Below are 14,328 nucleotides of genomic sequence, written 5' to 3' on the forward strand. Positions count from 1 at the left end.
CGAAAAGCTGAAGATGAATTGGATGATCAATCAGTGCTTTTACTGAAACGGAATTCGTTTTTCTAATGGCTACAAGCTTAATCCCAAACAGAACCGACAGTACTTGATCTTGCAAAATGATCTTTAAAATGCGCAATTACATGTGTGCCAACGATAAGGGGCACTTCTTTGCAAAGTTTGTGTCTTTTGTAATAAGGTAATAAGAATTGACTCTTGAACTTTAGAAACTGATAAACTGACGTTAGACAATTCCAACACTACATAATTTATGTACGATTCAATATTGTCGTTGGTCCTCTTATAACGAATTCTGAAAAAAAATTCAGCTTCATGGATTGATTTATTGAACGCAAGTATGATTCAGCAAGAGAAAACCTATATCAATGAGACAGTTAACCTCCTCGCCATTTAACATTTGTTTTGATAAGATTGACCAACGATGTAAATCTTGAACGGACCGTTATTTTAAAGGCTTACCTGTTATTGACCCTTTGGGAGAGGAGCCTGCGAGTTTAAAGGTTTGGACTGAGCTGTAGAATTAACACGTGTATTTGTTTGCTTTCCCTTATAATCACTTCGAGTGGTGTTATTACGTCGTCCCCAGCGCTGCTCATCAAAAGTTTCTGAGCGAATTTGCTTGACAGATTTGATGTCGCTATCCATGTCACTGCTGAAACTCCTTAAACAAAGGGTTATCTGTAACTGAAAATTGTTGTGATGGGTTACTTAACATCTCTTGTGTAGGAGAGGTTAAATAATTACAACATACAGCTCATGCTCAATTTGACGCAGTTCCCGCCTGAACAAACTGAAATCCTTAATGGTCTCAAAATTGTATCTGGAATTGTTTCGTAAGCTAGTATTACGAAGTCCACATCACAGTCTCCCGCAACGAACTTTATTACGTGATTCCTTACTAGGCGTTATAATTAGGTTCGTAATAACATCTGTTCAAGTCGTATGCTGAAGTCAGCAACTGATTCAGTTTCCAGCTGGTGTGCACAATTAAATTGTTCTTTAGCCTTTTCAGTAGTAGCAACATTACCAAAATAGCCTCCAATTCCCTCAATTCATCATGGACTTTTGCAACTGCTCTCATATTGACTAAGGCAATCATTGCACGAATAGTAAGTGATCAACGATTGGCTTCAAGAATGGTATATGGCCGATATACACACTATTTTATCAAACAAAAAACCTTAAATTTCAACACCTCAAAGTCAACATCATCAGCACGACCTTCTAATGGAAACTGCGGGAGTCTTGGAACTTCGGACGAATAAGAACAATATTCTTTTTTTTGCAATACATGATCATCTGAGAATGAATACTCATGCGAACGATGAGGAAAAGGTGGAGTTTCCAATAACCATGCAAATGCAAAAGACAAAGAGCCTCGATTATACATAAATGGTCTCATTTTTGATTCACTTACCGACACTCTTTTGGAAACGGACACTCTGGGAGCTGAAACAAATGTTCAAGCAGCATCGGTTCTTGATGTCGAGTAAGCACCATGCTCCATTCAAACTTAACGTAACTATAACGCTTAAGCACACCTGGCCTCTCTGTTAAATAGGATGGCTTTCACGAAAAACTCTAACTGGCGTCGGTGTTTCAAATCCCCTGTATGGTAATGTCATGTACCCTTTTAGTACATTCGATGTTTGGGGACTTTGTGGGACATGTACTGCATAACGCCCGGTTCTTTCTAATTTCTCCTTGAAATAATTTAGGTCTTCTTTGTTATAATCAATACAATGGTGTGTCAGACGAACACTTAGCAGCGATAATTGTGAAAAGTTAACTGTGAAATGATCAATACAAATAAAATAAAATCAGTGTTGAAAAAAATCTAGTAAATTAATGAATAAATGCATAAGAAAATTACTCTATATACAACTTAAAGTAAGATATTGGTTTCAGAAAACAACAACAACCACTTTTATAGTACCAACTTCAATAATCAGCAGTTATGCCACATGTACCATTTACGTGACATACCTTGAACAACATTTTCAGAAATACAGCTCCTTCGTAACATATAGTCGCATTGGCGAATACGTGGCGAAACGTGCACTAGGAAACCGAGTAAGTACAGTGATGGGCCTTTGTCGATGCTGTGAAATAAATAAAACGGACTAAACAACACATACAAATTGGTCCTGTGACAAAAGTAATTTTTCTTTTGTTTATGGCAGCCTTCGTAGTAAATCGACAAGTGATTTAATGAATAATTATTTCCATGTCATTTGAAGAATAGTCAATTGGTATTCAGTAGTACTTGTATTATAGGATTCGTGTCGGTCACAATGTGCGAAGGTTCGTGTGTATAATCGATATATGGTCATAAATAAACAAACACTTCATTTTAAAAATTATAACATTTTTGCTATCAGAATTTGGTTTCCTTTCGCATGTTAATTGATTTCCGTTTTTCTCTACTTTGCTTGACGATATCTCTGTTACAAGTCTTACAAATAATGGTAAAGAAACATATGTTTGTTCTCACATACATATTTTTATCACATGCCATACCCTGATTCCCATGTTATATAACCATTACATATTTTTTATATTACACATGTGTAATACAACATTTTTAAGCGTTTTCATTGGCTTAGTGTTCGTTTATTGACCATTCGCATTTTGTTTTTTGCTGAAATGACGTTGCAACGTCAAATGACGTCACGAAATGTTAACAACATTCGGTATTTATCATTATGTTTGCGTAAATATTTATTTAATTTGCTCATTTAAAAGCACGTGATAAAAAGATCTGACACTCGTTGTCATATCATTCCATATTTTATTAAACTCGTCCAGGAAATTCGTTAGTAAGCTCGCCAAAGGCTCGCTTACTAACAAAATTCCTGAACTCGTTTAACAAAATATGATATGGTATGATATGACAACTCGTGCCAGATCCTATATATATTTTCTGGATATGTTGGTTTTTATTCGTTGAATGATACTCTGTTACGGATATTGTTTGCATGAACTCGAATACCGATAATTCACGTAACACGCCGATATATAAGATACGTTCATCACATTTGTGAATTTACTTATGTTAGACTGTCACATGTTAATCCATTCTATGGTTAATGGTATGATTAGAATATTAAATACAATTGAAAGTTGCCTTTGATACATTATGTAATACACGCACCAATAATACAGTTTCAACTGTCACCATTGTTTACTGTTTAATCATTAAATTTGTTATTATGATTTCCGAATATTTTTCATCAGACAGTTTGTCCGTTCAATCTGTTTTCTAACAGTAAAACGGTCATTGCAGTAACAAAACTACCATCTTAACAAACTTTCGCTTTTTGATTGTGGTAACCGGTACTCATTTGTTTTTGTGTTACATTTTGAGCCGCTTTTAACGCTTAAGGTTTCTAATATACTAAATCTTTTTGGAGTGCAATGCTATACTCTCTAAAAACATGAACATCATTTATAAGAAGACACAATGCTCTGTATGGGCACTTTCCATGACTTTATTTTAGAATGTTTCTTTTTGCATGTGGTAGGGAAAACATTGATGTTTAACAGAAATTCACTCTTTTGCTTGAAGGTTGGAGACTACATGAGACTTTGACAGATGGCGGGAAACTCTCATCCACTGGTACGAGGCCGGTAAATAGATGGCCGTAAAACAGTGACCGCCGACTCGTGTCGAGTTCTTTCTTGCAAAAATAATGACCTATCTTTTTTATTGTTGAAAACAATTCGGCTTGGAGTGCTCTTTAAGAAAAGGTAAGGGTATGAGGGTGTCTATGCGCAAAAATTTGACTTTATTTTGTGTTAAAGTTATTGCTTTAACATTGAATTTGTGTAGGAAATCTTTTGGTATATAGTGACCTAAATAAATAGATTTGCGCTAAGCCCCGCTTTTCATTGGAAAGTTCACCGGATCTTAGCGGTTTACCAAATTGTCAGAAGTAAATGGAGAAACGTAAATCAATTTCTGACGCATAACACAGCAAAATGAAATCCCCACACTTGAAATTTAATTGCAATGGCATCAAGACATGTTATCACACTTTGGTTTTAAACTTCAAATATATTTTGTTACTTCAGTATTACGATGTTTAAGTTGTCATGATGACAAGGAGAGTTTTCATTCTTATCATAATACGATTTTTAATGAGACATTGAAAACACAACGTTTACAGTCTTTCTTCAACAATTGATTTCACCGCAACTCCGCCTTCCACGTACCAGTTGCATTTTGGGATGTCCAGTTTGACGAGAATGTTACACAGTTCTTGTGCCATGTAACCCTTTTCTACAAATATTTGCAAACAAAACTCTCCGTGCGTGGTTTGAAGAGCTCTGTGCAAATGAAACAGAATATGATTTTCAAGTTGCGTAGAATCAGTCCCAAACACGTCAATTGTATAGGATTCTGGCGGATGACTACATAGGAAATTACTTCCGGCGGTGAGTAGACCATGCGGACTACTTTCTTCGCAGCAAACGTTTGAGAAAATTTGTACGTTTCGATTGAAGAGCAGAGGAATATTTTCTGGAATGCTCTGATATGGAATGTAGTCGAGCAGCATGGAATTATTTGGGAACAAATATTCTCGACGATGCTCTGCCTCCATTAAATGCTGGATTTCCGCGGGGGAGGCTGTTCGAATATCGGCGGAAACATCGCACGATGACACAATGTGTTGTAGACTGTCTCGCACTGTATGGGTGATGACACCAGCATAATGTAACTAAAACATATAATGTGTTGGTTATATTAACAGACTTACTTTTTTCATACGTTATCAATGGAAATTATCTGACCGAGATAGCTTGGCATTTGTAAATAAAATGGTTCCTAATGTTCATAACTACCAATTATAGTGTGCTTTTTCCAGATTAAGATCCGGATTTCACATAACGTGTTAAAAGATCGCCTATTTTCAAACAAGTTACCAGGAAATCTGAACCTCGAATTTGGTCAGGACAACTATTTTCACGAGTTCGTCAATCAAAACAACGCAGGGAAATAAAATCATTAGCATAATCGTAAATGTAATATGAATACATGGAATTGTTCATAGATTGACCTTAATTATCGATGAAAAGCGTTACAAACGCACTTTTTCCACTTCGATTCAATGATAATCAATAAAAGAACATTTATTTTTACATGTTCCCATTGTCAGGAGTATGCTTTAGCTTTTTGTAATGTCAGAGCTCCAGATAAGGGTCGTATTTTCGTAATTACGAATTATTTTCAAGTTCGTTACGTATTTATTTTAAAATCTTGTCGTACCATTAAGAATTACAATATCAAGATACGAATATTATTTTTACATCGGTTCGTATCGATTTTTATTGAGTTCTTTTCGCGTATTAAAGATCTTTGCGGTGCTTATATAGAATGGTTATCGGGTTTGTTTAACAAAGCGCATTTTTTCCGATAAAAGCGGCGTATACAGTCTATCTGTCAAAAAACAATGGCGGCGCCCAGAGAGCGTCCTAAAAAACTGCAAAGCGTCCAAAAACACGCTTTTAACATATTGTACGCAAAGTGAGCCGACGTTAAATGTTTAGAAAGACATTATAGAAAAGATAGTATACGATGTTGTATGTTCAGTTGCCGACACAGTCGGAAAAGCTAAACAAAAACGCGACACGACGGGTCAAAACTTTAACACAAAAAACATTGAACGAGTGGAAGGGACAAGTCCTGTGGCTAATCGTTGAAAAGATTGAAGGGGAGACCCGTTTTAAATGTGAAATATGTAAAAATTCATCTAAGGCATGCAATCTAAACACAGTTTGGGCATATGAAGGTATTGGAAAAATTAAAATGTATAATACTAAAAAGACACTGTTGAACTCGTATAAATAAAGTTGCTAGTATGTTTATTTTGATTTGTTTTGCATGAAAATAACCATTATTATTTATTTTGAGGTCATTTAGAAAAAATAAGAATTATTTTCCAAAACTTAGAAGTAACGTTAAAAATAAAATTTCAGAGTTAAGAATTCTTTTTGAAAATCTGGTAGTAATTTAAGAATTTCACAAAACCTTATCTGGAGCTCTGAATGTATGCCATTTTTCAAGATTTTCATTTCGTAAAATTGTGAACTTTAAAACATGTTTGCTGCACAACCTTTGATGTAATTTCGGTGTGCGTTTGCTTGAATTTTTCCGAGCGTGTATACATGTTGAGGGTCGTTTCAACCATCGCCACTCGTGCTCTACAGCCGAGAGACCGAGCATAGGCGTTCAAAAACTGATTCATCGCGCTGAAAATATTGATTATATAATTCATTTAATAACTTTGAATACTTGAGGTCATTTCAATTATGCGATACATTATTTTAAATCTAAATTTCTTATAAGTTTATAGTATCCTGTTAGTACAAATGTGTTATATTATACATATACGACGATTAAAATATTAACAAACAGAAAAGACAAAAAGGAACGAAGTAAGTTACAGTTTAGTTTTAAAGTAATTAAATACAATCAAATAATTAGTCAATCTTTTTCATCATGAAGAACAACGCATGCATATTTTTTTCATTACGATCTTAATGTTTTAGTCTTTAAAACAAAACACTTAATTATCGATTTAAATAATAATTAATCGATTTATTAACGAACAAGTTGAATATTATCATTTAAAATGCTTAAGAGGAATGCTATGACCGAAAATGTTTAGTATTTAGGTAATAAGATGAATAAAATAAAAAAATGGAATGTTTATTTTATTAAATAAATGACTAGGTGAATCATACCTAAACAGTCCTTGTCTTTCAAAGCGTTCATGGACTCGCCCAGCTTGCCCAATCATGCTCCGACCCCCGTCTATTGCGTACATAACGCCAAATACGACCTAAAGCATTTAAAGAAAATTTATCGTAGTCTATCATTTTCTTAGAGTTCTAATGCATAGGAATCAACGGGACTTCAACTCGTTTAGTTTGCTGGATATGTAAGTTTTACACGACATGTCTATTCTTTATAGATACCCACTATATGTAAATGTTTCATTATTGGCTTAAACGGACTCGAGAGCGTTTATATAAGCCTTAGGCTTTCGATGCAATCGAGCTAAAATAAATAGGTTTAAACTAAACTAAGCTTGTATATACAGATCATATAATTGTATAATAGGATTACGAACAATCACTTACGGTTCTAGAGAAACCCGTAAATGGGTATATATTAATAAGCTGATGTTGGAAAATCATTGTTTTGCAGATGTGTTTTATAAAGTTCACAATATTAACCCTATAGAAGTTGTACACATTTTTAAACAACGAATTATTGACACCTTTAAATAAGCATGATAAAGTACCCTGGAAAAGAGCTCTGTTTTAGAGGTACATAGGCACTTGAAACAAACGCTTGAGTATGAATTATCTCGTGACGTTCTTCCCAAAAGTCTGAGATTCTAATTTTGTAGGATGCGCATGTCGGCACATCCATTACGTATCCAGTCAGTGATATATGCAAGAAATAACACACCGAGACAGGAACGAAATTGTTTAATTTATAACACAAACTATATAGTAGATGCATATTATTTTGCGTGTGTTGGTGCCCAAAATACCAAACAATTAAAAAACAAAATAAAACGTAAATACTATGTAAAGCCATCAGTTAAAAATATTTAGAAGTAATACAATCAGATTTTATAAAAGAAGCACTCTCTATCGGGTCTGAAAATTTAAATGCTCGGGATATATTTAAGGGGTGTTGCTGCAGTTTTGCTGATTTTTTTCCATCTAATAACTTTTGCTCAAAATTTATATTTGAGTAATACATACTAATATTATATGAAAAATGAAATAAAAACATAGGGTCACCGGCCTTGTTTTGATTTCATTCACCATTATATAACACGTACTTTTTCATTAAAACTGAAAAATCTTTAATTGCATAAAATGATTAATAACTTATGAAATTGGCAACATGTAGACATTATATAAGCTAAGATATATCATATACCATTTTATTAAACCACAAACTACCCAAAAAAATGGAGAACACAAGTTAAATTTTAAGAAATTTAATTTTTATAATAATTATGTCACCCCAAAACACGTCAATTTTTACTATTTTAACCACAAAAATGGAATTAAAAAAAGTTCTATCTAATAACTTTTTGCGAAACTGCTCAAATATGTTCATCTACGTATTGTTATCATTAAACAAAAATAAAAAAGGGGGGTCACCGCACTTTTAACAGAGATGTTTTTGTTTAACTATCCCTACCGTCTATGTCAAATTCCATAAAATACAGCAATAAGGCGAAACACAAGTACCGGTACATAGACTGTTAGAGATATGCATAAACATTATTGTTTACAATCTTAATTGGGATCACAACAGTTTACAAAAAAACAACAACACTAATTCAATATTTAATCACAAACATAAGACCATACAGTATCAAACCCAACCTTAATCATCAATAACAGGGACTTGTTGTCAAATTTCGGCATGTTTTGAAGTTTGTGATTAAATGCTTTTAATTGATTAATGTAAACAACAGGGCTAAAGAGCTCCAGGAAAAAAACAAGAATGAAATAAAAGAAAGAAAAAAAAGTTAACTGCACCTGGGATCGAACCACTGAGTACCTATTATGAACCTACTCGGTCATTAATTGACATGACGCCTTATCTATGATCGCTCCGCCCACTAGAATTGATCCACCAATCAGGTATCGATTAATCGGGCGCACTCGTTAGCAACGACCTGTCCGCCATTTTCTAGACAAGCTACATGTTTAGGTTCACTTTTATTCCAACGAGTTTCTTTTGTTTTCCTCTTTAAAAAAACGATTTAAAATGGTTAAACGGTGTCAATGGGGATTATGTAACTCGGACAATCGATATCCTGAAAGATTAGTTGGTGACATTTAATTTATATCGTTTCCAAAGCCAAAAAGAGATCTTGAGAAGAGTAAGAGATGTATAAATACACGCGGTCGTCACCACGAACAAGTGAACGTCAACACTGACAAAGACAATTATAATATATTTTTATCGGATATACTAGCAGATTTAAATAGTTTGTGTTATCGATCTGATTATCACATAATATTTCACTTTTTAAAAATAGTTTTATCAGTTACTAGGTCAGAAGCGAGGTTCATCTGCATTACTTAAAGAGAAATAAAACCCAGCATGAGGCCTAATTCATGCTGTGTTTTATTACTCTGATAGTAATGCACTTAATTGACATCATGCATGTTATTTGAAGGTGACATGTGATATATTATCTTATTAACGGTATCTACACATTTGCACTCATGTGGTGTCACCAATAAACGCTTTTAATCCACACTAGGAGCTCGAATGCCTAGATCTCATTTTTTAAACGAGTTTCGTTTATTTTGTTCGGATTAAAAAAAGGAAAAGAAATATGGCAAAAACGGTGTAAAAAGGGTTAATGCAACTCTGACATTTGGTATCCAGAAAGAGTTAGATGAATTAAATTTATACCATTTCCAACGCGACATTGCGGTCTTGACAAGAGCGAGTGGAAGCTTCAAGAATTACCGAGATCCCCTTTATAGAACATTAATTTATTTCACAAACTTAAAATGTCATATAAGCAATAACTAAGCATTATTAAGTATGTATTATGTCACGTGTGCATGTAAAATAATTGAGAATTTTGGTACCCAATTCGTGTAACTTTACGAAAACCCCGTTAAAAATCGCGTTTCTGTGTGTGTCAGAAACAAGTGAAAACCATTTTGTTATTATTTTCATAAAGACGTATCGATAAATGCTATTGTAAGAGTTATTATTACTGATATGAGTTAACAAATAAATGCGGTAACTTCGGGGAAGTCGGAACCTGCGCGAGAGTCTGATATTGGTAGCGTTATTAATTTATAATAGCCTGACCGTATTCCATTTCGTACAACGCTAATTTTATATCAGACAATGTCCAAACTTACTGTGTTGTTTTTGCGCTTTAAATTATAGTGATTGATAAATGTCCCATAAGCAATGTTTAATATGATTAATATCACTTTTATACGCAATAACATGTGGGATTGAGGTACACACCCGGCGTCAGAAAGCGCGTAAAACTTCACCGAATTCCCAGTTATAAAGCGCTATTTCGTGTCAAATACACGGGTAGGGGGGAATGTTTCGGTAATAATTTTGTTAATAACACAGGTAAATACCGGTGAAGTGTTAATTTATTGCAAATACCACCATTACACGTAATAACGGGTTCGATTTCGGTAAGCGCGCAAGCGTTTGAGAGCGTGTTTAATGTACCGATTTACCCGTTATAAATAGCTGATGTTCTCTTTAATCGTAAATTTTTTGCATTTGCAGAATAACTAAATGGCATCAACCCCTTTACAAGTGTAATATGGTGTTAAACAAGTCCATAAAATCATCCGGAATATCGCGTAAATCTATATGCAGTCTATAGGCAAAGAAGCCATTTTGGTGTTAGCTTGTCTAGGTTTTCTTCCCGCTTAGCCACGTGATTAAGTGGGCGGAGCGATCACTGATAAGGCGTCATGTCAATTTGTGATGATTCTGATAACAAAACTATTGGGTTGTGAGAATAGCATCGGTGTTGATATAAATATATCCTCGTTTAAATAAACTGCCGCAACACCCCTTAATACGGATTATTGTTTGATGATATATTTATGTATGAATACAAATGGAGGAATTATAACATTAATCAAATACATCATATGTTATTGTATTAATCCGAAATTGTGTTAAAATACGCTAAGAGCGAAAAGCAAATAGTCACTGTATTTATTTAAAATCAGTTAACCACGTTTGTAACTTTACATATATTTTTTTATTAATAAGTATTGTTAATTCAACTGTATATTCAATATTTGCTCATCCCAATTACAGAAATGGTATCATCTTTTATTTTAATTTGACACATTTGATTAAAAATAAATATATACGGAAATGAGCATGGCGTATCATGTTGACATATTCTTTGTAAATGGATGTGTTAAGACGATGAACTATGTACTAGCATGAAAAAGTATGTCCGCCTGTCTGTCTGCCTTCCTGCCTGCCTGTCTGTCTGTCTGTCTGTCTGTCTGTCTATCTGTCTGTCTGTCTGTCTGTCTGTCTGTCTGTCTGTCTGTCTGTCTGTCTGTCTGTCTGTCTGTCTGTCTGTCTGTCTGTCTGTCTGTCTGTCTGTCTGTCTGTCTGTCTGTCTGTCTGTCTGTTCTGTCTGTCCGTCTGTCCGTCCGTCAGTCCGTCCGTCAGTCCGTCCATGCACGTGTTTACTACGTGCAAGAAAAACATAATTGCACAATGTTGGTATCCAGAAAAAGACCTTTGGCGACATTAACATTTTTTTTCAATTACGCATAGACTGAAACTTTGAAATTATGCCCACACACTTCCACTGTTGAAATGCTTTTGTTCGAAGCCAAATAAATAACATTAAAAACTTCACACATATCTACAATAAATATCATGCACAGATCGGATAGCTTTGAGAAGTTACTTACATATTCTTATATTTACAGCCCATTCCTTTCTATTATAATTTGCCTTGCAATATATTGTCAATTTCTTGTAACGTCAGTTTTAAAGTAATTTTCCGTACTGTATTTTTAGCCACTTAAAGATAACAAAGTGATATACCGGTTTGTTTTTCATTTCTCCAATAATGCATTTCCGGTTCCGGTCAGCGATGAAGTAGTCGTAGTAATCCGGTAGGTAGTCGAGTCCTCTATAAACGTTCTGGCGCAGTGATAGCACCGCCTGTTTATCCCCTGGCCCCGCTTCCCGGAAAAGCAAGTCCGCGGCTGTTTTGAATGCGTATTTTAAAAGAACAAAACTAAGGCGTATGTGAATCAGTGTTTGCATTAAATTGATACAATACATGAATATTCGTCAAAGTCACGCCCTTATTTAAAGCCTATCTTTATTTCATGCAAGTAAGAATGGTTTACAAGACAACGATAGTACAACACATAAAATACGATGATACAAACATATCATTTAAAACTATTTTATACCAAGAGCTGAATTTCGATTTAAACAAGCAGTACATTTTTTATATAAATACTTTTTTTTTTAAATCTATGCTTTTACTTCCAAAATGAATGCGACCTTTTAATTAGGCCATTTACATAGTACTATTAACCAAACAGGATTGTACTATTTAAGTGTAAATTGAGTTGTGATTTGTATTTTGTGATATAATCGAAATAAATAACTGGCAATATGAACACATTCAAAGAGGAAAAGCGTGTTAATACATAAAAAAAAACAACACGCCGCTTACCATATTTACTGCGGTGCTTCAAAAACATCAACGGCAAAGATACTTTCATTCCTGAAAACACCGACAACAAAAGTTCTTGAATATGCTAGTTGCAGCTTATATAAGTCACTTACAGTTTAAGATCGTGCACAAAGTAGTTTATATCAGCAGCATGAATATTAGTTCAAATCATCAATCAACAATTCATGAACATGCAACGACCAGATTATATCAAAATCCAAATTATTATATTCCTCATACAAACACGCATTGCACTTTTTGTACACGTGGAAAATATTGTAAAAACTACCTTTTTAATATAACTTATGCATCCTTGTAATAGAATTATGTGTGATATCCTAGATTGTAAATGACACCCAAGAAGATAAACAACTAATATCTCTTCGACAAAGTGGTGTTTGACACAGTTTCGATGGCAGTAAAGGAACACTATACAACGAATGATATGTCTATGTAGGCTTGATAACGAGATAACTAGAGGCACATACACTAGGAGGAACAAAGGAACGAAGAAATAAACCATTTAGTCCCACACGTTTGGTGACCTATATGGAGGAAACGTTATCGCACGCAGCACAGCTTTTTATCAGTTGAGGGCGAGGTGTACAAATCGTGGTAGGTTCTCGAGACGAAACGACCCACGTCACAAACCATGATCGTAATAAAACATGGTTCCAACTGTGTCACTTAATGAAACAATTTATGTCGAGTTTTGTCGAATATTTGAACACGACATATGTTGTGCAGAAATGAAAGGGCTTAATTGTGTATCCACCAATGTTTTTTAGTCAGTAACATTTGCCTAAATTCTTTCTATGGAAGTGAGTCATGCTATCATGTTACCTGTTGTATGATTACCACTGTGAACATGGTATGTATTTAAGAAATATAATATAATATAATATATTATCAAGATTGTCATATATTAATACTTTCTTAAATGAATATATATTTAAAAACAAACAAACGATGGAAACATACACTTTAAAGCCTTTTTGTTTGTGTGTTTGTTGTGAGTTTTTTTGCCGATTTCAACAGTCAAATCAATGTGGTCAGTATACCAACTCACACTTTCCCGGGATAACTGCGTTACAAATAATAAGTGCGCATATTTATGCCAGTAAAGACAACTGTACTTCTTGGATCAGAGTTAGAGGAGAGTGGCCGTAGAATGGATCTCATTACCAAAATCTACTCAAGGTATGTGTCCGAACCGGGTATCGAACCCGCGATCCTCAAAGGTATAGTCACACGCTCCAACGACTGAGCATTTTTATACACAGTATAAGTAAGCAGTCTTTATTCGATCCCAAATAATGATTGACCACAAAAACATGTAATAGAGTGACAAGATTAAAAATAAACAAAATATTTTTTTCAAAATCATGGTAAAATTCGTACAATTTTTGAACAGACAAAACAAATAGCCATTGCCAAACTCGTCCGGAAATAGTAACTAAAACTAAGCATAAAACGTGTTATCTAGTCGCAGAGTTGGCATTGTCTTATAACTGCGTGTGACAAAAATTGATAACCTTGTTTAAGAAATGCAGCACCTCAATATTGTCAGTTTAATATTAATTACGATTGTCATTATTGTAAGACATTTGATCTTAACATAATAATAGGTATGCATATTTCTAAGTCAAAGTTTTTTCAAAGCGTATTTGAAACACAGATAAGAAGACAAGGCTTGATTTTACAATACAAGCGTACTGTTTATTTAGCGTTATCACGTTATCAAGTGTTTGTCGTGGGATTGTGTAACCGGCTTTTGACTGTCATCTATATCGCCCGTCCGAAAAGTATTTCAATGACACGGCATCCTTAACAACTAGCCCAGGTCTGATGAAAGTCCACATGAATGATCCTAGTCGTGTCCTCCCTTTGTATCTAATCGTTTTCCGTCTATTAAGAGTCTTTGTGAGTCTTTGCATGTCTTTGGGTGTCTTGGCATGTCTTTGTGTGTTTTTGCATGTTTTTGTCTGTCTTTGCACGTCTTTTTCTGTCTTTTGCAGTGTTTAGTAGGACCGTGTCCTCCAGAATA

General features: G+C 34.4%; 1 protein-coding gene across 2 annotated transcripts; it reads right to left on the reverse strand.

The window, feature by feature from the left end:
• Positions 1 to 4,007: 4,007 nt before the first annotated feature.
• Positions 4,008 to 12,758, reverse strand: LOC127854965 (histidine N-acetyltransferase-like). Of its 2 annotated transcripts, none has more exons than XM_052390177.1 (6): positions 12,571 to 12,758; positions 12,282 to 12,332; positions 11,636 to 11,775; positions 6,766 to 6,863; positions 6,135 to 6,270; positions 4,008 to 4,739 (listed from the first exon to the last, which is right to left on the reverse strand). In XM_052390177.1, the coding sequence occupies exons 2-6, from the start codon at positions 12,328 to 12,330 to the stop codon at positions 4,182 to 4,184; spliced, it is 981 nt and encodes a 326-aa protein (XP_052246137.1). In that variant the 5' UTR covers positions 12,331 to 12,332; positions 12,571 to 12,758; the 3' UTR covers positions 4,008 to 4,181. The 2 variants fall into 2 exon arrangements, with proteins under 2 accessions (XP_052246137.1, XP_052246125.1); XM_052390165.1 differs by having other exon boundaries at positions 11,636 to 11,799; positions 12,571 to 12,756.
• Between the last annotated feature and the right edge of the window lie 1,570 nt (positions 12,759 to 14,328).

Source organism: Dreissena polymorpha, chromosome 1, assembly GCF_020536995.1.
Source record: "Dreissena polymorpha isolate Duluth1 chromosome 1, UMN_Dpol_1.0, whole genome shotgun sequence".
Classification (NCBI taxonomy): domain Eukaryota; kingdom Metazoa; phylum Mollusca; class Bivalvia; order Myida; family Dreissenidae; genus Dreissena; species Dreissena polymorpha.

Bases quoted from the DNA above. Each gene is read 5' to 3' on its own strand.
- LOC127854965 (XM_052390165.1), bottom strand. From the start codon at position 12,330: ATGAAAGTATCTTTGCCGTTGATGTTTTTGAAGCACCGCAGTAAATAT. The intron at 11,800-12,281 runs GTAAGCGGCGTG...CATTCAAAACAG, and splicing joins GAAGCACCGCAGTAAATATG to CCGCGGACTTGCTTTTCCGG. The intron at 6,864-11,635 runs GTATATCACTTT...TAAATGCTTTAG, and splicing joins GAGAAATGAAAAACAAACCG to GTCGTATTTGGCGTTATGTA.